Source organism: Neoarthrinium moseri, assembly GCF_022829205.1.
Source record: "Neoarthrinium moseri strain CBS 164.80 chromosome Unknown scaffold2_Wmoseri_CBS_16480, whole genome shotgun sequence".
Taxonomy (NCBI): domain Eukaryota; kingdom Fungi; phylum Ascomycota; class Sordariomycetes; order Amphisphaeriales; family Apiosporaceae; genus Neoarthrinium; species Neoarthrinium moseri.
In genome coordinates this window covers 2,005,200-2,025,117 of record NW_026055116.1, presented here as the reverse complement: position 1 = coordinate 2,025,117, position 19,918 = coordinate 2,005,200, and the positions used below count along the sequence as shown (strand labels likewise).

At 53.8% G+C, this 19,918-nt stretch overlaps 9 protein-coding genes across 9 annotated transcripts; 5 read left to right on the top strand and 4 right to left on the bottom strand.

Moving 5' to 3' along the window:
* JN550_001383 (uncharacterized protein) lies at window positions 1-926 on the bottom strand (the record flags this gene model as incomplete). The annotated part of the gene is made up of 2 exons (XM_049312463.1): window positions 7-643; window positions 702-926. Coding segments are annotated over 2 exons (862 nt in total), but the record flags the coding sequence as incomplete, so codon positions are not given.
* A 1,330-nt stretch (window positions 927-2,256) lies between these two features.
* Window positions 2,257-3,102, top strand: JN550_001382 (uncharacterized protein; the record flags this gene model as incomplete). Its single annotated transcript, XM_049312452.1, has 1 exon — window positions 2,257-3,102. The coding sequence occupies one exon, from the start codon at window positions 2,257-2,259 to the stop codon at window positions 3,100-3,102; it is 846 nt and encodes a 281-aa protein (XP_049177288.1).
* A 277-nt stretch (window positions 3,103-3,379) lies between these two features.
* JN550_001381 (uncharacterized protein) lies at window positions 3,380-4,309 on the bottom strand (the record flags this gene model as incomplete). Its single annotated transcript, XM_049312440.1, has 3 exons — window positions 3,380-3,452; window positions 3,507-4,018; window positions 4,073-4,309. The coding sequence occupies 3 exons, from the start codon at window positions 4,307-4,309 to the stop codon at window positions 3,380-3,382; spliced, it is 822 nt and encodes a 273-aa protein (XP_049177287.1).
* Window positions 4,310-6,810: 2,501 nt separating this feature from the next.
* JN550_001380 (uncharacterized protein) lies at window positions 6,811-8,339 on the top strand (the record flags this gene model as incomplete). The annotated part of the gene is made up of 2 exons (XM_049312430.1): window positions 6,811-7,487; window positions 7,550-8,339. The coding sequence occupies 2 exons, from the start codon at window positions 6,811-6,813 to the stop codon at window positions 8,337-8,339; spliced, it is 1,467 nt and encodes a 488-aa protein (XP_049177286.1).
* Window positions 8,340-9,279: 940 nt separating this feature from the next.
* On the top strand, window positions 9,280-9,933 carry JN550_001379 (uncharacterized protein; the record flags this gene model as incomplete). Its single annotated transcript, XM_049312421.1, has 1 exon — window positions 9,280-9,933. One exon carries the CDS (start codon window positions 9,280-9,282, stop codon window positions 9,931-9,933), a length of 654 nt encoding a protein of 217 aa, XP_049177285.1.
* A 269-nt stretch (window positions 9,934-10,202) lies between these two features.
* Window positions 10,203-11,891, bottom strand: JN550_001378 (uncharacterized protein; the record flags this gene model as incomplete). Its single annotated transcript, XM_049312410.1, has 1 exon — window positions 10,203-11,891. The coding sequence occupies one exon, from the start codon at window positions 11,889-11,891 to the stop codon at window positions 10,203-10,205; it is 1,689 nt and encodes a 562-aa protein (XP_049177284.1).
* Window positions 11,892-13,258: 1,367 nt separating this feature from the next.
* Window positions 13,259-15,643, top strand: JN550_001377 (uncharacterized protein; the record flags this gene model as incomplete). The annotated part of the gene is made up of 2 exons (XM_049312400.1): window positions 13,259-13,384; window positions 13,439-15,643. 2 exons carry the CDS (start codon window positions 13,259-13,261, stop codon window positions 15,641-15,643), a joined length of 2,331 nt encoding a protein of 776 aa, XP_049177283.1.
* Window positions 15,644-16,125: 482 nt separating this feature from the next.
* On the top strand, window positions 16,126-18,012 carry JN550_001376 (uncharacterized protein; the record flags this gene model as incomplete). The annotated part of the gene is made up of 2 exons (XM_049312389.1): window positions 16,126-17,013; window positions 17,071-18,012. 2 exons carry the CDS (start codon window positions 16,126-16,128, stop codon window positions 18,010-18,012), a joined length of 1,830 nt encoding a protein of 609 aa, XP_049177282.1.
* A 221-nt stretch (window positions 18,013-18,233) lies between these two features.
* On the bottom strand, window positions 18,234-19,349 carry JN550_001375 (uncharacterized protein; the record flags this gene model as incomplete). The annotated part of the gene is made up of 1 exon (XM_049312378.1): window positions 18,234-19,349. The coding sequence occupies one exon, from the start codon at window positions 19,347-19,349 to the stop codon at window positions 18,234-18,236; it is 1,116 nt and encodes a 371-aa protein (XP_049177281.1).
* Window positions 19,350-19,918: the final 569 nt, after the last annotated feature.

Genomic DNA, 19,918 nt, shown 5'->3' with positions numbered 1-19,918 from the left:
CCATACCGCTCATAGTAATATTCTGATAAGTAATATTAGAGACCTCTCCAGTAGTATTCGAGTTCGACTTGATACGGCAGCCATTGCTCGAGTCCACAAGCTCACTGTTCTTGAACACAACTCCATTGACCACGTTGTTGCTCTTTCCGCCAATGGAGCCGATCGACAGACCGTGCCCACCTTCGCAGTACACGTTGTCTATGACCACGTTGGTCCCACTAGTGACGGCCACGCAGTCATCCTGGTTAATAACTCTGGTGTTCAGGATAGAGATGCTGTCACTGCTGGAGACACCGAACCCATCGCTATTATGGGCAGCATCCTTCCCACCCGAGCGGTCGTTAGGCGCAAATCCTGCACTGTTGTCCAGGTTGAGCCCATCGATAGTCACGCCGCTGCTCCCCGTGATCTGGATGTTGTGAACAGGCCAGTTGATAATGTGCAGGTTCGTGACGGAGGAATCAAACACGTTTGATAACTTCAGAAACCAGTTGGGCTTCGAGCTTCCACCGTTGGAACCAAGGCCATCCCAGTACGCAGCGCCATTGCCCTCAATCACGTGGCCAGGAGCTCCGGTGATGGTCAACTTGGAGCCCGAGACCTTGATTGGGATGAAATCATGGTCGGGAGTGTCGCCGAAAGTCTTTTTGCGGGTGTCAGTACTCAATTGCACGCTTCAGGGGTCGCGCGAGGCAGCTTACCGTGTTGCCAGCAAAGGTCACGGTGGTGCCATTCTGCAGGTGAGTGAGGTCAATGGTTGAGTTGGCTGGGGCGAAAATGTCCTGCAGAACAATGTTTGTGCACTTGGCGACGGCGGAGGCGATGCCCGAGTAGCTGGTGACAGTGCAAGCCGAAGGAGTGGTCGCATTTGTGCAGGTGGCATGCGCCGCAAGCGGCAGTGCCAAAGTCGCGGTAGAAGATCGCATTGTAATAGTTGACTGGTAACGAGTGGCACTAGTTGGGTCTGGACACTAACTACTCAGACGAGCTGCTTGGCGATGAACCACGGAATCCAGAGCTGGAGGAACAAGAATTCGCCAAGTCACTTGGCTTTATAAGAACGAAAAGCTTGGAAAGCTTACGTTGACTTGAACACAAAATTACAGGCACGCCAAGAGCTACCTCGCCAGATGTTAATCCAAACGAAATGCAGCATGGTCCTGGATGCTGGGTATGTTCATTTTGTTTTGTGGCCCTTGCCTTGTCCCTACAGGCGATTTTACTGACAACCCATGTCGGTGGCCCTATCTGGAGAGGCTTCCTACTCTACCTGCGGCTTTCACTGTGGGCCCTTGGCTCTCGCTCGGATCTCTCCGGCCGGCGGTGTTCGTGTTGTGTTTTTTTCCGCGAATAGCGGCCTGGAGAGCCCACACCCACTGATCCCCATGTGCAGCTACTGTCAGCCTCAACCACAGCAAAATCACCAACTGCATGTGGCCCAAATTGCCTCCTCAGTTGAGTTGGTCTATGTTTAGATCTTTTAGGCGTTATTACTGGGTTACCTACTTGTCCATTTGTGCGATGCCTCCAGAGTGCTATTATACGTGAAGAGTATCCTTGTTTAACCATTCTCAGTCACCAGCCGCAACTTGCCAGTTAGCGTAAACGACTAGTCCTCGGCCATAAATCCAGACCAGCTTAGACTTCATTAGATCATATCTACTCGAGTACCGTCAAACCTGACCAATCGCTCTGATAGCCGTGTGATTGCAGGTTGATAGCTATTAGGCCAAGTGAGCTGCTACATGAGTTGAATCAATTCCACCCAGAATGCGCTTGAACCTACAATTTGCACCAATGCTATCCATTGCTCTAGTGAGGTTCCAGTGCATTGACTTATCTAGACGGGTCAGTCCAGTCTCATTCTTCCCGGCCTAACGACGTAACCTGGAAAGGTATATGCAAGTCAGAACAATACAACACCATTCACATACACACTCTCCCTTCTCATGATTCTTACCAGAAAGGCAGAGTCTGCTCTGCTTAGATGGACATGTCTTTCCTGAAGGAGTTGATATGTCACTACATCCACGCAACTTGAAACAGTCTCAATACGTGGTGCCGAAGCTATCAATCCATGAGGTATTCAGGTTCAAATTGAAACGGTCAAACGTGCTGAAGGTATGCACTATTCAGCTGGAGCCTAACAAGGGCCTCACAGATATAAAGAGTGTAGCTCTGAGGCCTTCGAGCTCATCATGATCAAGCAGAGAATTTCCCTTAAACTTGGACGAATTCAAAGAGAAACGTTTAAACATGTGGGTCGCCGAGATCCAAGCACCAGGTTGCACGCTATTTCGAGCCACCGAAATCTTGCGGCGTGCCGAGCTTTGGATTAATCGTGCAGGGTTTGTTGCCAACTACGCCATGCTTGCGCTCGCCACGCCCTTGGTCGGAACATATGGAACAGTGTCTATCTATGTTCTATTTTCCTTTGCCTCGATATTCGGAGTCATGGCTGTGACGATGATTCTCTACCTCCGCTGGCACGTCTCAGTAATTATGAAAGGCCAACGTTCACGGAGTTTAGACTATGAGCAGTGCAATAGTGACCAGGGCGTATCTCTCGATGAAATCAACGTCACCACAGGCCTTATTGATACTCTGCCCACTGCTGTGGCGACTCCAGAAGATTCTGACCACGAATCAATCATTTCAAGAAGACCAATTGCCTCTCGTGGGGAACTGCCCATCTCATTCTCATTCAATGAAAGCAAACTCTCGACGGATGGGGCGGACAAGCCGGCTCTGTACACGACAGGGTCGACTATAGGAATGTCTGTACTCAAAAGTCAAGATGAAATGCGATTGGAAACCCCAATATCGGAAATAGGTCACAGAACGACTGGCGCTGTTCCACACGCCGTGAAGGCCCGCAACTTATTAGTCACTCCGGCCTGGTGGGATGGCGATATTATGGAAGAGAAGGGTCCTCATCTTGCGCCGGATGTAAGCCCCGGCGGAGTTTCGGCGAAAAAGCGATATGTTGAGCCGCGTTATCCCTTGCGTTCCCATGCCAGCCTCGATGCCCCTCGGAACAATAACGGATTTGGCACCATTGACGACGATTTTGCACCAAAGAAAGGAAGAGAGGAAACGTAGCAAAGTACCGAGAGTAATAGAACTTGCCTGCTATGTTGGTACTGAATAGTAATGTCACTTTCACAGATCACAACTGACACACTCATTTCAACGTCATATCAACACTGTATTCATATCATAAAGTATGTACATAGCCAGCGTAAAGCTCTAGCATGACTGCGGTAATATAATTGGCCCAAGTCGGCCGAGGAAGAAATTTTGTGGTTCTTTGGAGACCGGTGTTTGCTGATGCCAAGTATTAAGCAAGCCTGGTACCTGGATCTCAGGCTTATAGGGCTTAGGCGCGGTAAGTGTTCCACTGGCTGTACATACGGGTCTGCTGCCCAGCAGTGAACTCCTCGTAGCAGGGGCTATTAGCGGTGTTAGTTTCTATTCCACCAAAATATCGAAGCTCATGAACTTACTCGTCACTGTAGTCCATGTAGTTGTGGATGGGGTCAACGCCGCCTCCAGAGCAAGTGTCGCGGCCAACAGGGCATCCAGATGCTTGAGATCTCTCAGCAGGGGTGTCGGAAACCATATCACCGCTGCCGCTGCAGCCACCCTCGAAGGTGTGCAGAAGACCGAGCCAATGTCCGACCTCGTGCACAACAGTGTAGCCGAGGTTGAAGTTGGTCTCGGAACCTCCTGGAACGGTAGAGGACAGGATGGTGCATCCGTCCCGGTAGAAAGCATTGGAACCCGTGCTCACGGAATCAGGGAGGTATGCGTAGCCGAAAGCATCCAGGGTGGGGACGAAGTAGACGTTAACGTCCTTGTAGGTACCCTTGCGCAGTGCCTTCTTCATAGCGAGCTCAGCGCCATCCTGGGCCCAGTTGGAGTTGATGGTCCAATCACGTCCAGCGTCGTTGAAGGAGATACCGTGAGGGGCATATGCTTCATTCAGAACATCGAGCTGAGCGTCAAGGGTTGCATTCTGCCGAAGTGGTCAGCTTTTGTCCTGTTGAAACAGAAGGCTAAGGATACATACGCTCAACCAGCCAGCAGCCACAGTCCTGGCGCTAGCAATGACGTGCCAATAGACGTTGGTGTTGATAGTGGCTTGGATGTGCATGGATTCACCCGCTACAGCAGCGTAGTTGTCTTCCTGAATCTTCATCTGTCTGGAGGCTTCGATTTGCTGCTCGGTCGGTGCAGGGGCAGCGCATCGCTGCTTGGCTGCAGCCGAGGCCACGAGGGCCGCAATAGTAAATGCTTTGAACTGCATGGCGTGATTGGACGAGAAGTATGTATTTAAAAAGAGAGTGACGCCAAGTTACTGCCTATAGTAGCCGAGTTGACTCTACAATCACCTTGAGGGCCATGACGATCACCAAGACTCTTTATACAACGAGCAAGCTCATACCTGAAGCCGTGCGCACCCAAAAGGAAGGTTGCTTGACAAGAAGTCCAAGACTTCTAGCTCTGAATTTCTATGGAAGGGGTGCCAACCTTCCCAATGCGGCACTGTAAAATACATGTCCACTGCCCGGATCCCGCCGGCTGTCCAAGTGCAGTTGTCTTGAGTCCTGAGTTAGTAGCATCACGTAAACATTTATGGGGTGCGTGTGCCCAGTTTCTCGAGCTTATCGCAGCACATAGGGGGGGGGTTTACAGCATTGTGGATCGTGATTGGATGGACAGTGGAGAGTTGAGTCTTAGCATTTACCAAGATGAGGCATCCCCATCTACCGGCATCCCTGCATGGAGCTTGGCAACTATACAGAGCAGGGAAGCTACCCCACAGAAATTATAGATCCAGGAATTTTTGGTGCCTTGGTATTGAGCCCCAAGTAATTCGCGCGGCTGCATACGGAGCTGATCGTCGCTGAGCTAGCTGTCTTCGTTGATCTAGCAGCTGGCAAGTGAATGCCAGTCGGCCTGCTGGCTCTGTGAATGAACTGCTTGGTTTGAATTGTGATGTTCAAGACGCCAAGTAATGCCAAGTATCAAGGACCGCCGGCGTAAACTCACTGTAATGCGACGATGGGACCTACCTAATCCGGTAATGTGATGATTTGGAGTTCAAGTTGAGGAATTCCGGGGTTGCAAGGTCGCTCCAATGATGGACAACGGTCAATGTGATCTGACGTAGCAGTGCAGCTTGAACTCCTCCAAAGTAACTACAACGCCATGCATCCGCGCTACGTACCTGATCCAAGATGTTGGGAAGCCAGTGTAACAACAAATCACTATAAGGTACAACCAGGATAAATCATTGACGGAGAGAGAATCCTCCAAAATAGAGACGATTAGGTTGCTTGGGCGGATACATTGTAACGCAATCCATAGGAGGATAAATTATAATTCGAGATGAATTCGCCCATTGCCACATTCATGAATAATTGCTAGGGTGAAAGCCTGCTTGATTACGTTATAAATGAGGACTCTGGTACACAAATAGTCCATACATCTCTCACAACTTGGTTCAGCACGGTTCGTATACTCAGTAATGACAGACTTGATTTGGTAATTATCAACCTGTTCAGTGTTGATCAAGAGGGAAGAGGAGGGGGGTGGGGCAACCCTTCCAATAGTGACTACGTAGGTTGATCTCGGCTTGTCTGTTTCGGTCCTAGAGCTGAGCGTTTCTTTCGGTCTTGGTATGGAGTATCGAGCAATGTTTGTTGGCGAGGCGTTCCATCTCGTCCTTCGAACTACAATTGGGTGGATTATCAGATGTTTAATTTCTGAAGTATGCTTCGAGAAACAGCTGTCGCATCATTGTACTTATCGCGGCTTTTGTGTCCCGTGATTCTCAATTGCCTGGGCAGAGTAGTGAAGCGTCTACTCGAAATCATCTTGCAAAATGATTCCGGTGAAAGACAATGCGTTACTACGGGGGTCAAATACACTCACAGGCAGTATGACTCTACTGATTTTCGAACTCCTTGAACTCCTTGATGGGAGCTGATATGGAGGCAACTGAGTGATAGTGACCTTCCAATTCACAGTTGTCGCCATCAGCAATTTATACGTCCATTATCCGAATCTACTACGCGTGAATCATCATCCAGGTTGTTACTCTCTCACTGTGGTCTGTTCTAGAGTGACTTTGTTCTTGTTCTTGTGGACACACGAAAATCAAAATCTACAAATACTATCCATGGCGCCTGGTCCTAGGTTATGGGAAAATAGAGAAGCATATTTCCAAAAGGAATAAGAATACTAGGAAGCATGTGGGAAATAGCACTTTTTACTGTCTTGCTGCTGTTGATTACAGTGGAAATTGTGTGTGGTGCCATTTCCCTTGCCCATACACACGCTGAGTATCCTGCCGGCGCCTATGATTACGAAGACGAGCGGCGAAGGCTGCTTCGGGAAGGGGGTATTATGGATGCGGTTTGAGGACTCGACCCCGTGGAACTGGACTTAAAATTAAAGGATGGATAGTCTACTAATACAATGCACTTTTGATGACCACGGTGTGTGCCATGGGAACTTTGTAAGAATCTCGTTATCTGATAGTCCATATGGGGTCTCATTCAAGACCTGCCAGTCTTGACTATAGAAAATTATCCCGATGCTGATACCCTCTGGGTCTAGCGCCATCGTCGTGCCGAAATCTAACCAATCACTGCCTCTCAAATCGTTGGTGGCTCACCAGCCTTCTTTGGCTGCCCTGGAAGTAAGGGATGTAAAAATCAAGGTGTTGTTTTCAGCTTCGTCAAAATTTTCTGGCATTCCAAACTTTGGTACCCAATGGTAGGTTAGATGAGCATAGCAATCATGGAAATTACAGAACCGGTAAGTTGGCTGGCCGTCAAGGCTGCTGTGACCCTTGTTGGTCTTTTTGTTGCTAGATCGATAACACAATGGCTATACCGCGGATACAAAATACGCAAGCAAGTCAAAGACGTGGCAGCTCAGGGCATCGCGATTCTACCGCACTCATGGCTCCTTGGACATCTCACTTTCATTGGGGACTATCGTCGCACACATCCGAAAGACGCCAACACATTCACCATGTACACATGGATTTTGGACAATTTTGAAACGCTCTTCCCAGGGGAGAAGACAGTCCCGCCAGTTATCTATCTCGACGTATGGCCTATAACAAGCTCAGCCTTGATCGTATCCACACATCCAGCTGTATCGGCACAATTTACGCAAATTCAGAGCTTGCCGAAGGCAAAGATAGGCCGCGACTTCTTGAAGCCTCTGACGAATAACAGAGACATTGTCTCTACTGAAGGAGATGAATGGAAAACATGGAGAACCCGTCTGAACCCTGGATTTAGTTCTCGGAATGTAGCCGCACTACTTCCAGAGCTGGTCGAAGAGGTTCTAGTCTTCGTCGATGAACTGAGGAAGCTTTCTGGAAACAACGGGGCGTGGGGACCGGTCTTCCAGCTCGAGGAAAAAACTACAAATCTAACTTTCGACGTCATTGCGCGAGCTACAATGTATGTAATAAATCATTTCGGCACAGTTATCTCGTTTGAGACGCAATGTTGACTGCTGATAGCGATACACGTCTTCACGAGCAGACTCGCAAGACGGGAAGCCCCCTGAAAACAGCTCTGCTCGACCAAGCTGAGCAGATGGGCAAAGCCGCCAACGCAAGTCGCGGTATCATTCACGCTTTCACACCTTGGGCTTCGTCTTCCATTGGGATGAACAATAAAGCGATGTACGATTTCTTCATGCCAAAGGTCCAGGACAGATTGGCTTCCGGGTCACAAAGTAGCCGTAAGCGCACTATTGTCGATCTAGCCCTGAAGCACTTCGACGAGGAAGATGGGCAGGGTACTCTCCCGCCAGACGCAGAGTTCCTGGATAAGCTGTTAAGTAACCTGAAGGCATTCGTCTTTGCGGGCCATGATACGACTGCGACGACAATCTGCTGGATGTTCAAATGCCTCCAAGATCACCCGGATTGCCTTGCGAAGATGAGGGAAGAGCATGCTTCCGTACTGGGCCCCGACACAGAGAAGGCGCATGAGGTCATCCTGGCTGCGCCTCATCTTTTGTACGCGTTGCCATACACACAAGCCGTCATCAAGGAGACTCTGCGACTGTACCCTCTAGTGGCGGCACTTCGCGATGGCAGTCCAGAGTTCTTTTTGACTGCGCCTGGCTCCTCGTTTCGGTACCCTACTGATGGTTTCTCAATGTGGGACGGCGTCTCTATCATCCAAAGACGGCCCGACCTCTGGCCACGCGGCAAGGAGTTCGTTCCCGAGAGATGGCTTGTGCCCGAGGGCGACCCGATGCGTCCTCTCAAAGACACTTGGAGCCTTTCGCAATGGGACTGAGGAACTGTATCGGTCAGGAGCTTGCTATGGCTGAGCTGCGGCTCGTTGCCGTGCTGACGGCCAGAAAGTTTGACGTGCAGGAAGCTTGGGCTGAGTGGGATATGAAGCAGTAAGTCAGGTTCAATCTAGCATCTACTAGACGATGCTAATAGTATTGCTCAAGGGGAAATATTGGCCATCAGCCCACAATTGACGGGGAGCGACTGTACCGGGTCGGCAATGGCCCCGTACATCCAAAAGATTCCATGCCTGTGCATGTCAGGCTAAGGACTTGAGCATGATCTCGGTTTCTTGAAAATAGGCCATTTCGTCTAATTCAAAGACCGTGGAGCAGTAGAGGGTAAATGATGGTTGTGTAGGATGACGCGAGTATCGTCCCACTATGGTGCACAACGTACCTGACTGAACTATTGAAACAACCTCACCACGCAATGCTTCTGTATAGTCCGTCGCCTTTGGTCCAAAACATATCCATATCTCTTTCATCCTATCTAGCTGCCATGAAAACGAAGCCAAGATGTTACAAGTTTAAGGTCATTCCACAGATGGCGTGTTGGCCAGTACGGTGATCCTGTACCATAGCCCCCTTTGTCTGTGCAAGACAGATACAGTGCTTTGACAAGCTGTTGCGTGAAACCGGTCTGCTGCGATACCGACCATTACCTGTTACGCGAAATATCAGATGAATATCGTGACCAAAAATCGCCCATTGGCGCCGTGCTGACTTGGTGTTTCATAGTATCACTTCACAGCCCCGTACTATCGGCACATGTCAGTGCACCAGGGAGGCTTCAAGTCAAAGCGAGACGAAACACATCCAAACAAAACAAGACCAATTGACTCAGCAATCGGATACGATGCTGCCATCTGTTTTGCATACCTCTTCTCGTAATTACTCTGCTCTAACTTCACACAGGGCATCCCTAGCCAAACACCAGCAATGGAGCAGCAACCCTTTCTCAAGTATTCAGATGATCCGACGGAGAAGGAGCCTAGCAGGCAGTTGCAACAGCAAGCGCAAAGACGCAGCGGCATCTACTCACACGTGTCCGTCTTCATTCTCACATCGCTGCTGTGGACTTTCATCATCTACTTCTTCATCCCCGCGCCATACCCTCAACGCAGCAGCACGACGGCAGGCGACTCCCACCATAACATCACGACGGGGGCGCGGCTGCTGACGTGCGGCAACTCGGTGGCGGAGGCGCGGGCGGCCGGGTGCCGGTACGACGTGCTGCTGAACAACTGGGTGCCGGGGCCGTGCTGGGACGGCGAGATGGTAGCCGAGTACGAGGAGGACGGCAGCTGGGCCGGGTTCGCGGACGCGGCGCTGACGCAGCCGCTGACGGCGGCCGAGATGGCGGTGCGCGACTCGTACTACACGTCGGTGCGCGACCACATCAACCACTGCGCCGTCATGTGGCGCAAGCAGTTCTGGGCGCTGTTCGAGGAGAGGCCCGCCCTCGACACCGTCATCGCCAGCCCCGGCCACACGGAGCACTGCTCCCAGTTCCTGATGGACGTCGGGGAGGCCAACTGGACCGACTCGACGCTGACGCAGATGGGGTTCGCTGGATGTTGGGTCAGGGACTGAGCCGGACGGTGTAGGCTTGGATCGTGTTGGGGACAGAGGGACTAGGCAGAGATTTTGGTATCAATTATATTCATCGCCTTATTCACACAAGGAGGACAAAACGCTCGCCCCTGCCTCTGGTTCCTATTTACATCAAAACGCCTTTAATGACTCTAATCCATCCAATGCAAGGCATCTTAGATCAAACTGAAGCATATCACCACAAGGTTGGTAACCGGACACGAGACCGATACGCCTAGGAAATAGAGCAGCTCTCTGGCAAGAGGGCCCTACTCTTTCTTGTCCTCCTTGTCTGTCGTAGTAGCCTCTGGTTTTTTACCTTCGCGGTATTTGGCCATCTTCTCCCCTATATACCGGAGTGTCTTGCTCCAGCCAGCCATGAGCGGCCCCTTCAGGGTTTGGGTTGTGCTGGGCCAGTTGATGGTCTTCTTGATGACATGACGAACATTCTTGCGTAGCTCTTCGGGCTCGTCCTGGGCGATGCGCTGCTCAAAGCCGCCACCCTGCTGCCTCGTGAAGGATGCCGTGTCCTCATTCTTACTCGTCTCCATCATCTCATCGAATTCAAGTTGCGGGATCTGGAACTTCTTCTGATACTCGAAGTAAAGCTTGGAGCGGAAGGCCTTGGGTAGACGGCGAACCATGTTGCCTCGCTTTACTGGATCCATGTCTTGCCGAAGTTTCAGCACCGACTGGTTGTCCCAGATCCAATTCTCCTTTTTGCAGGAAGGATCGTCGAACTCGACATTGGGCAGGGACTCGATAAGAGGTGCATACAGAGCACGGAAGTTCTGCATGTTGTTGCTGACAATGTTGGACACCTTGCGAGGATTCTCGGTAGGGAATGCCATACGCGGGTCACCAAGGTAGCTGATGCCGGCAATAGTGGAGTACAGCTCTCGCTCGGTGAAGGTGGGGGGCAGAAGAAGAAGCGCGGTTCGAAGAGCCGAAAGGAGGTTGATCTGGTTTGCCATGCGAACCTGAGGATTGTCGCGCAAGATCTTGACAGGTTTGTGGAGGCGGCCGGCCAGATAGAGTGTATCCCACTCTCGAAGGTCGCGCTTGAGAGTCTCAAGGTTGACGACTCCGTACTTGACCAGAATGCCCTCCACGGTGACGTACGTGTTGAAATACACGCCGGCGCCCCAGCGATCCTGGACCGCGGACACGGCCCCCGAGCCCAAGGATGCGAGGCCCGAGTAGTGGTCCCTATGCTGCATGATGTTCAAGGAGTGCCAATGCTGCGTGTGTGTGACGCCAAAGATGAAGTCAATCATCTTGGGCTCTTCATTCTGGGCCTTCTGGACAGCCTCAGGAGCTCTGGGATGGACTGCGCGGATCTCGGCCTCGGTGGCCGTACCTCCACCCTTGGACTGAGGGAAAACACCAGACCCGTAGGCAAAGGCGTACATGATGGGGGCGCGGAATTGCCATGGTATGTGACGCAGACACTCTTTGAACTCGCGCTCGATGACGATGTGCTGATTCACGCCGAAGTTTGTGTAGGGTAGATCGTCGAACTCCTTGATGTTGAAATTGGCCTTCTCCTCCCAGTCGTATGCCGGTGGCCCAGCTGGTTCGCTGTAGGCCGGGGGCGGATCGGAGGAGCTTGCCTCGTGCTTCGACTGCGATTGTGATTGCGATTGCGCATCTTTGGAGGACCTGGTGGCCTCGGTGGCAGCATCGGATTCGGACTCGGTCTTTTGAGCATCCCTATCGCCGTCGGAAACGTGCTTCCTGTCGGCGTACAGCTGGGCACTCGATGTCCCGAACGTTCTGCAGGTGGAATGGAAGACGGGTCGGTTGAGGGTAGCTCGGGTGCGGACAGCCACAGCGAGCTCATACGGCATCGGAGCGCGGGCGGACACGGCATGGGATGCGCCCAGAGTCTGGATCACAGCATGCCGAGTGCCGCGGACCCGGGCGGCTGATGCTGGACGCATAGCAGCCAGCACCATGGTGTAGAGGCAGGTCGGAGGTGAACGAGGGTGGGCGAAAGGTGGGCGCGATGACGGTGGTGGGCGTAGCGGGAATTGGAAGCTGGGCAGGTAGTGCAGCAGATGCTGCGAGGATTACGAGGTCGTCAGAGCAGCCATAAAGCGGCTGCGTCCCGTGCCTGAGGACGCAGATGCGGTTCTCGTGAGCTGATGGCAAGGGAGCAGGCAGGGAGGGTTATGGGCCGACAATTGAGGTCTGTAGTAGTCGGAAGCAGTCAGAAGCAAGCTTTGTCGTCGAGCATCGCCAGAGGGCAAAGCTCCCCGAAAATACCGAGAGAGCTTCCAGAAGGGCCCGGCCAGCGAAACCCCCAGGCCCAGCCAGCCAGTCAAGCACAGCACAGGATCCTGGAACTAGCCGACCCGAGAATCAGCCCTAGTCCACAGAAGCCCACATGGCATGTCAGGCACTGACGTAGAACCTCCGGGGTATTACAGGGATCTTGCTGCACTGCTGCGCACAGAGACGCGGCATTCCTTCAGAGGCAAACTGCCAAAGACCATTGAAGCTTGTCTGGATGCTTTAACTTGGCACATACTACGGTACCTAGGTACGGATAGGGATGGTCCAGGTCACCAAAGCGAGCTTTCAGCGACGTTAGGCAGAATCACTGCCTCCCAAGTTGACAGGTGGTGGCCTGAGTATTCCTCACTGTCTGTGCTGGTTGGTATTTGTTAACGGTGCCGACAAACTGTATGTATGTTGCTTGGCTATCGAAGCAGTTCAGAGCTTCCGTGACCGAGATCAGCCCATACCACAGGAGGAATGGCGTGGTGTGTGTCAGAGCGCTAGACGCCGGACACTGGCCTTTGATCAGTGATGGGCACGAGCATTTCTACCAAGTTGCAAACGGCCAGACGGAGTCGTCCCAGTTGACAGTGCTCCCCTGCGTGGGTTGAGGCGAGTTAGATATGGCACCCTCTTTGTCTGAGAAAGGCCCATTCGGGGCGTTGGCCAGCAGCCCGAAGAGTGGGCTTGACCTGACCTGGTCCTACCGTACATAGTACACTTGACCAATTGTTCAATTCATGATGCTGCTCTAGGAAAACAATCACGCGGTGATGACCATGAACACTCAGTCCCAAAGAGTATTGAATACCTTAAGTAGGTATGTAACTCGTGCAGCGCCCTTCGATCATGGGCATTATTTAACTATAGTCTTGACAGCAGAATACCTCGCCCTCTACCCTGTGCTTTGTGGCAGCTGCTGGCACTTGACCAGCCGCCCAAGACGCATCCCTGCAGCATCCCCAGGCGACCAGGCCAGCCGAAAACAACAAAACAACCAGCTGCGAGACGCTTGTATCGCATCTCAACCTCCTCACACACCATGACGGCAACCACACCACGCGGAGGCGGCTCCGCCAAGAAGCGCCGATCCCTGGGCGGCACCCTTCGCAGCTCTCTAGGGAGCGGTGCCCTCCCCCGGCCCCAGTCCTCTCTGCGAACGTCGAGGGTAAGTAGCTCAACGTGGCTGTAAACAATCGGAGACCAGACACCCATCCACCAGTCACTGACCGCCGCCCGTCTCCAGATCGCAACCTTCCGCTCAGCATCGCAGCCGCAGCATGACTTGCTTGGTGGCCAAGAAGCTCCCAACGCTCAGCATGCGCGCACGCCGTCGGGACAGAGCCAGCGCGCTTCCTCGCTCGAGAGCTTCAAGGAGAACATGGCGCCGCCTGATGCCGAGCACTACGAGACCCAGCGCAAGCAGATCGAGGAGCTGAAGGCCGAGCTCGCCACCGAACGCTTCAAGAGCAACAGCTCCGTGCAGGAGACCGAAATGAAGATGCTGCAGTGCCAGAACGACGTCCGCGACGCCCAGCGCAAAGCCGAGGAGGACTTCAAGCAGCGCCAGGCCGCCGAGGCCGAGGCTCACAAAGTGAAACGCGACCTCGAGGCCCTACGCGGCAAACAAACCGAGGCCCAGGACTCCTGGGCCCAAGAGGGGCTTGCGCTGGAGAAGAAGGCACGAGACGCCGAGGAGGAGTCGCGACTGCTGAGGGAGCAGCTGGAGGAGATGTCCGCCGCCAGAGATGAGACGGAGCGCATCAGCCAGAAGAGGATTGCCGACCTGGAGGCACAAGTCTCGAATCAAAGGCAGACAATCGAAGAGGTGGAGAAGGACGCCCAGGCCCGGGAAACCCTGCTGCAGCAGACCCAGGAGCAGCTGACGGCAAAGGACAAGACACTCGGCGACCTCGAGGCCGATGTACTACGCCTCAAGGCCCAGACGGGCGATGCCGACACCATTGCCATCATCAGGCGCGAACTTTCCGACCAAGTAGCACATATCCGCTCCTTGGAGGCCAAGACTGCGAAGCAGCATGCCGAGCTCACCCATTTGCGCCAGATCTACAAGGCCGTTGAGGTGGTGGAAGAGGAAAAGCGGACACTACAGCGCAAGCTTGAAGCTGCACAATCTTTGGAGACTGAGCTCACTGAAGCGCGTATCCAACGCAAGCGACTGGAAGATGAACGTCTGGCCTGGTCATCTTATCTCCAGAGCGCCAGTGAATCTGAGGGCATGATGGAGTTTGACTCGCCCGAGTCCGTGGCTCGCGCTCTCGTAGAGGAGCGTTACAACTCTGCATCACTGATGGAAAAGTTGGGCGATGTGCAGCCCCAAGTTGCCGAGCGTGACGAGATCATCAAGTCTCTTGAGAACGAAATCGGCAAGCTCAACGCTCATATCGAGAAGCAGAAAACGGCAACTGCGCCTCTGTCTGCAGACAAAGCACGTGCTCGCATCGAGCGGCAGCGACAGCTTGCAGTCAACGAGGTCGAATACCTCCGAGCCCAGCTCAAGACATTCGATGCTGAGGATGAGACGTTTGAGCCCGAAAAGGTTGATCAGGAGCGAGCGCAACGCATCTCTCGACTTGAGGAGCTGGTTGAGAAATACAAGGCTGAAGTCAAAGATCTGCACGCAGAGCTTTCGGCAGCGGAGAAAGCGGTTTCCAATAGTTCCCCGGCACCTGCTGTCGGCAGCAAGCGCAAGAGCACAGAGGATCCCGAGTCTGAACAGATAGGGGAGCTGAACAGGAAGCGTCGGCAGCTCGCTGATGACTTGTCAAAGGCGCAAGCAGAATTACAAGTGCTCCAGAAGGACAAGTCTGTCCTGCAATCCCGTCTGCAGGCCGCAGAGGCTCAGACCAAGACAAGGGTCCTATCTCTTCGATCGAACCCAACATCGGACTGGGAAGCCATCAAAGTCACTACGCTGGAGGCACTCAAGAAAGAAAACCAGCAGCTCCTCTCCCAGCTACAGAAGGCTCATCGCAACCCATCTTTCCCCGTCATCCCTGCGTCACAGCTTGCAGCTACCAAGCGTGAGGTTGAAGAGGCCCTGAGGGAGAAGGCCTCGGCCGAGAAGAAAGCATTGCGGCTCAAACAAGTATGGCAGGCCAAGTCACAGGAGTTCAAGGAGGCCATCTTCAGCACCCTCGGGTGGACTGTGACATTCATCCCGAACGGCAAGATGCGCGTGGAGAGCGTTTTTTGCAAAAGCGAAAGCGAGGAAAACGAGAATAGCATTGTCTTTGACGGAGAACGTGGAACCATGAAGGTTAGCGGAGGGCCACAGAGCCCGTTTGCTCGGCATATCAATGATGAGATTCAGTTCTGGGTGAGAGACAAGGGTTGTATACCGGGATTCCTGGCAGCACTCACGCTCAAGTTCTACGATGAGCAGTCGGCAGCTGCAAACCCTTGACGAGCATGACGGGCCTTTGTTGTATTGTATTGTATTGCACTGTTACGATGATACCATCCGCGGCGTATAGGAGTTTGGCGCCATAGGAGGACTTAGGGCTGGTTACTCAAAGCCAATCGAACTACATAATCCATCCCGATTCGGCGGGGCTGTTCATTCCTGTTCTGCGTCAATGTCAGGTTGTGGTGAAGCGTTTGTTGGTACAGGTTGTGTGGCATGGACATCATGCGTTGCAGCCTGTTCACGCCGTAGCCTCGTCAGTTCTGACAATGTGGCGCCCCGCTCACTCAACCGTCTGACAGCCAATTCTATATGCTTTTCCTACCTGAATTGTTTGCTTTTCCTATAGGGATGCGCTTTGTCTTAAGGTACAACGCTAAATTGATAGTCCAAGACCGCAAAGACCTCCAGCAACAGTAGCATCAGGTACAAACCCCGTGCCATTCTCTGATGCGGACGCAGCCGCTGCCTTCGAACTGGCAATGAAGCCCAGCCTCATCACACGAGGCTTCCTTGCCTTTGCGCCGTCGCCGGCCCGAACTGCATCGCAAGCCAGGCCGCCCTCGGTCTCGGACTTCGACTGGTCCACCATATCCGCATCGCCATCCCTCAACTACACGGCATGTTACGACGCGCAGCACAGGTGCGCCAAGTTGCTCCTCCCCCTGGACTGGCTCGATCCTCACAACACAAGCAACGTGGATGTCTCCATAGCTATCATCGGCCGGTCCGCCCGCGTTGCAGAGTCGGACCCCAGGTTCGGCGGCACCATTATTGTGAACCCCGGCGGGCCTGGCGCGTCCGGCGTGGACTTTGTGCTCCGCGCCGGCGAGCTAGCCCAGCGCACCGTGGACAGCGACACGAGGGCGTACGAGATCCTATCCTTTGATCCGCGCGGCGTTGGCATCTCGGAGCCGCATGCCGACTGCTACCGTGGGGACGAGTTTGCCCGAAGCCTGAGTGTGGCCGAGGACCGCATCATCGGCTGGCCGGATGAGCAGGCTGTGGACGCCATCAAGTGGCGGGCTGCCCGGGCCGAGGCCTTTGGTCGGCTCTGTAGCGAGTCGGGTCCAGGCATCCTGGCGTTTATGTCCACGAGTAGCGTGGCGCGTGATATGGTTGAGATTGTGGACCGGATCGAAGGACTGAGGAATGGAGAGCAGATTCGGACAAGCTCGGAGGACCCTCGTCGGCAGCGGCCTCTAGAATTACGAACAGCTAAGACACTGAAAGACGACACCCCGAGGATCCAGTTTTGGGGCTTCTCCTATGGTACAATTCTAGGTAACTACTTTGCGTCCATGTTTCCCGGCCGCATTGGTCGGATGGTTCTCGAGGGCGTTGAAGACGTTGAAGATCATTATAGAGGCGTAAGGAAACCCTTGCGGCCCCGTCACTATATATCAAGCTCACATCGAAATCTATAGACATTGACCCTTAACGTCAAAGACACACAAAAGGTCTTGAGCCACTTCTACGAGACGTGCCATGAAGCGAAGTCTCGCTGCGTGCTGCACCGCACCGGCGACCAGTCGCCGCTGGACATCCGGGCCCGCGTAGAGGCTTTCCTGGACAGCCTGTCGGACTTTCCAGCGCCCTTCGTGTCCGGTACCCACGCCGTGTCCATTACGAAAGAGGACATCCTCGAGCGCTTCTTCCGAGCACTGTACCAGCCGCAGCGCGACTTCCCGGCCATGGCCTCCACGCTCGATGAAGCCATGGCCGGTAACTTCACCCGCCTTTTCTTGGTTCTTGCCCGGCCCCAGAGCTACCTCCCACCGTCCAACGGCTCACGGCCGTTCACTTGGAGCCAGGACGCGCACATCGCCGTCATCGGCGGCGACGCCAAGTCACAAGCCAACCTGACGATTCCGGACTACGTCGAATACCTGGAGGCGCTGAAGCGCGACTCGCCGGACCTCGGCGCGGCCGAGGGCCGGATGCGCCTCGACATCCGGGGTTGGCGGGTCCGGCCGCGCTACCGGTTTACGGGCCCGTGGACGACGCCGGAGCCGGACACCGAGCGCACTGTGCCTGGCCGGCCGGCGGCGCCGCTACTGTTCGTCTCCAGCCGGCTCGACCCTGTCACGCCGCTGGCCAACGCCAACGCCAACGCGGCAGCCCGGGCGCATTCGGGCTCCCGCGTCCTGGTCCAAGAGAACGCGGGCCACGGCTCGCTGTTCTCGCCGGGCGCGTGCCGCGAGGGCTGGATCAAGAGGTACTTTGAGTCGGGCGAGCTGCCGCCCGAGGACACGGTGTGTGAGCCAGACTGTCGGCCCTTCATGCCGTGTGGGCGGGCGGAGAGCATGGCTCTGGTCGATGCGAGCAGACAGGCTCGGGGACAGGGGGACTATATGGCTGGTCTTTGAGCATGACTTTAGCTTGTACAGATGATAAACGGAACAGGTTCTCAAGAATAATTTCCTGAAACTTATAGGCCTGATGTGATAGCGTGATGTAAAAGTATTCTTCTTTTTGGCATGTCGCGTGGAAGTACCGCATAAGAATCATCAGGTGTCTGTGTCTTGTAGAAACAATGGGTCCTTTCCTACAACTATTCCATTCCGGTTATCTGCCGCTATGTATCCATTCACCAGCCACCTTTGACACCTTTATACATCTCATCAATGAGCTTGTGCCTTCGGATCGACAAGTCCCAGTCAGGGTAATCACCGGTCCTGCCGTTCGCAAACGCCTCATATATCCTGGCCGTGTTCTGTGCCGGGATAGGCAACTTGGTCCACTCGTCCTCCACGAGTGGGATTTCCTCAACGGTGTCCTTTCGGTTGTCAAATAGCCGTATCTTGCAATCCGGAAAGCCCATCTGCAGGTTGGTGCCGCTGGCCGTGATGCTGAGCTCTCCCCGGTCGCCCAGGATTCTCCAATGCAGGCCCTCGCCCGGCGCGAACGCCTTGCCGCCGTACAGGTGGTACGACAGCAGGGCACCGGACTCGAAGCGGCCCTGGAGCAGCACCTGGTCATGTGTCTCCCGCTTGACCGTCCGGACGACCTTACGCGATGGGTCCGTCGACGGCTTGTCCGTCAGGTCCACCGTGGGGATCTTGGTATCCAAAATCGAGGTATGTGAACTGAGTTCTCCCAGCGCGGACGAGATAATGTGGATGGTGTGTCCGAAGAAGATGGTCGCCAGGTTGCCGCCGACGCCGGCCTGGAAGAAGTACGCCTTGTCCTCCTGCTCCTCGGGCCCAACATATTGCGCCGCACCAGCAAAGGTACTGCTCAAGATGTTGCCAATCCTCCCCTGGGCCAAAATCTCTTTCAGCGTGTTGACGACCTGGCATTGCCCGCCTTGCAAGCCGATGATGGTCTTACACCCATTCTCCTTCGCCAGACGATTCAGCTCCTCCGCTTGTTTGAGGTTGCTGCCCAACGGCCACTCGCAATAGACGTCCTTTCCGGCCTTAAGCACGGGAAGCAAGGCAGGGTGGTGAAGCGCGACATTGATCGAGCACAGCACTAGGTCGACGTCTGCATCTCCGGCAAGGTCTTCAGGACGACCGTACGCCTTGGCCGAGCTTGGAAGGCCGTACTTCTCAATGGCTGCTTTTGAGCTCTCAACAGAGGAGTTGCACACGGCGGTGATGGAATACTTGGCAGAGCTGTTGAGATACGGAAGATGAGCGGCGACTGCCCAGCTTCCGCCGGCGCTGAGGCCCAGGATGCCGACTCGGATGGGTTGTTTCATATTGTCTTGGGAGTGCTCGGTTTACCTATCGAAATGCATGAAGGCGAAGAATCATAAAGTCTTGGACAAGTCTTGATTGAGTGCTGTCAGTGTTTCGGAAGCGGATCCGATGGCAGCGGGTCGTTGGGCCCGTCGGCGGGGTTCTTTATGTAAGTGGTTGCAGACGAGGCTACGAGCTACGCAAGATGGCTAACACAAAATGATTGTTGGCACGAGATGTATATAACAGCGCTGCGGTGGTGTTGAATACTGCGGGCAGAGCCATAGGCCACGATCCCTCGAGGAACACCACGGAGCAAAGTCACCACACGAAATCGGACTATAAACTGGAAATCTTCTTCGTGGCTAGCAAGCCGTATTACTATAATGTAGTAGATGTGACGTGTAAACAAAAAGCTATTCCCGCAGTAATCACAGCCAGTTCCCAAACAAATGCATTAGAGCCTTGCCTCCACCACTTGGCACAATATGTAAACAAGATTCGCAAGTAACTCGTCTGCGTAAACGCCAAATCCATGAGTGATTTTTTCAGGTGCTATCCCAAGCCAGCCTTTTCCTCGTTAAAAAGA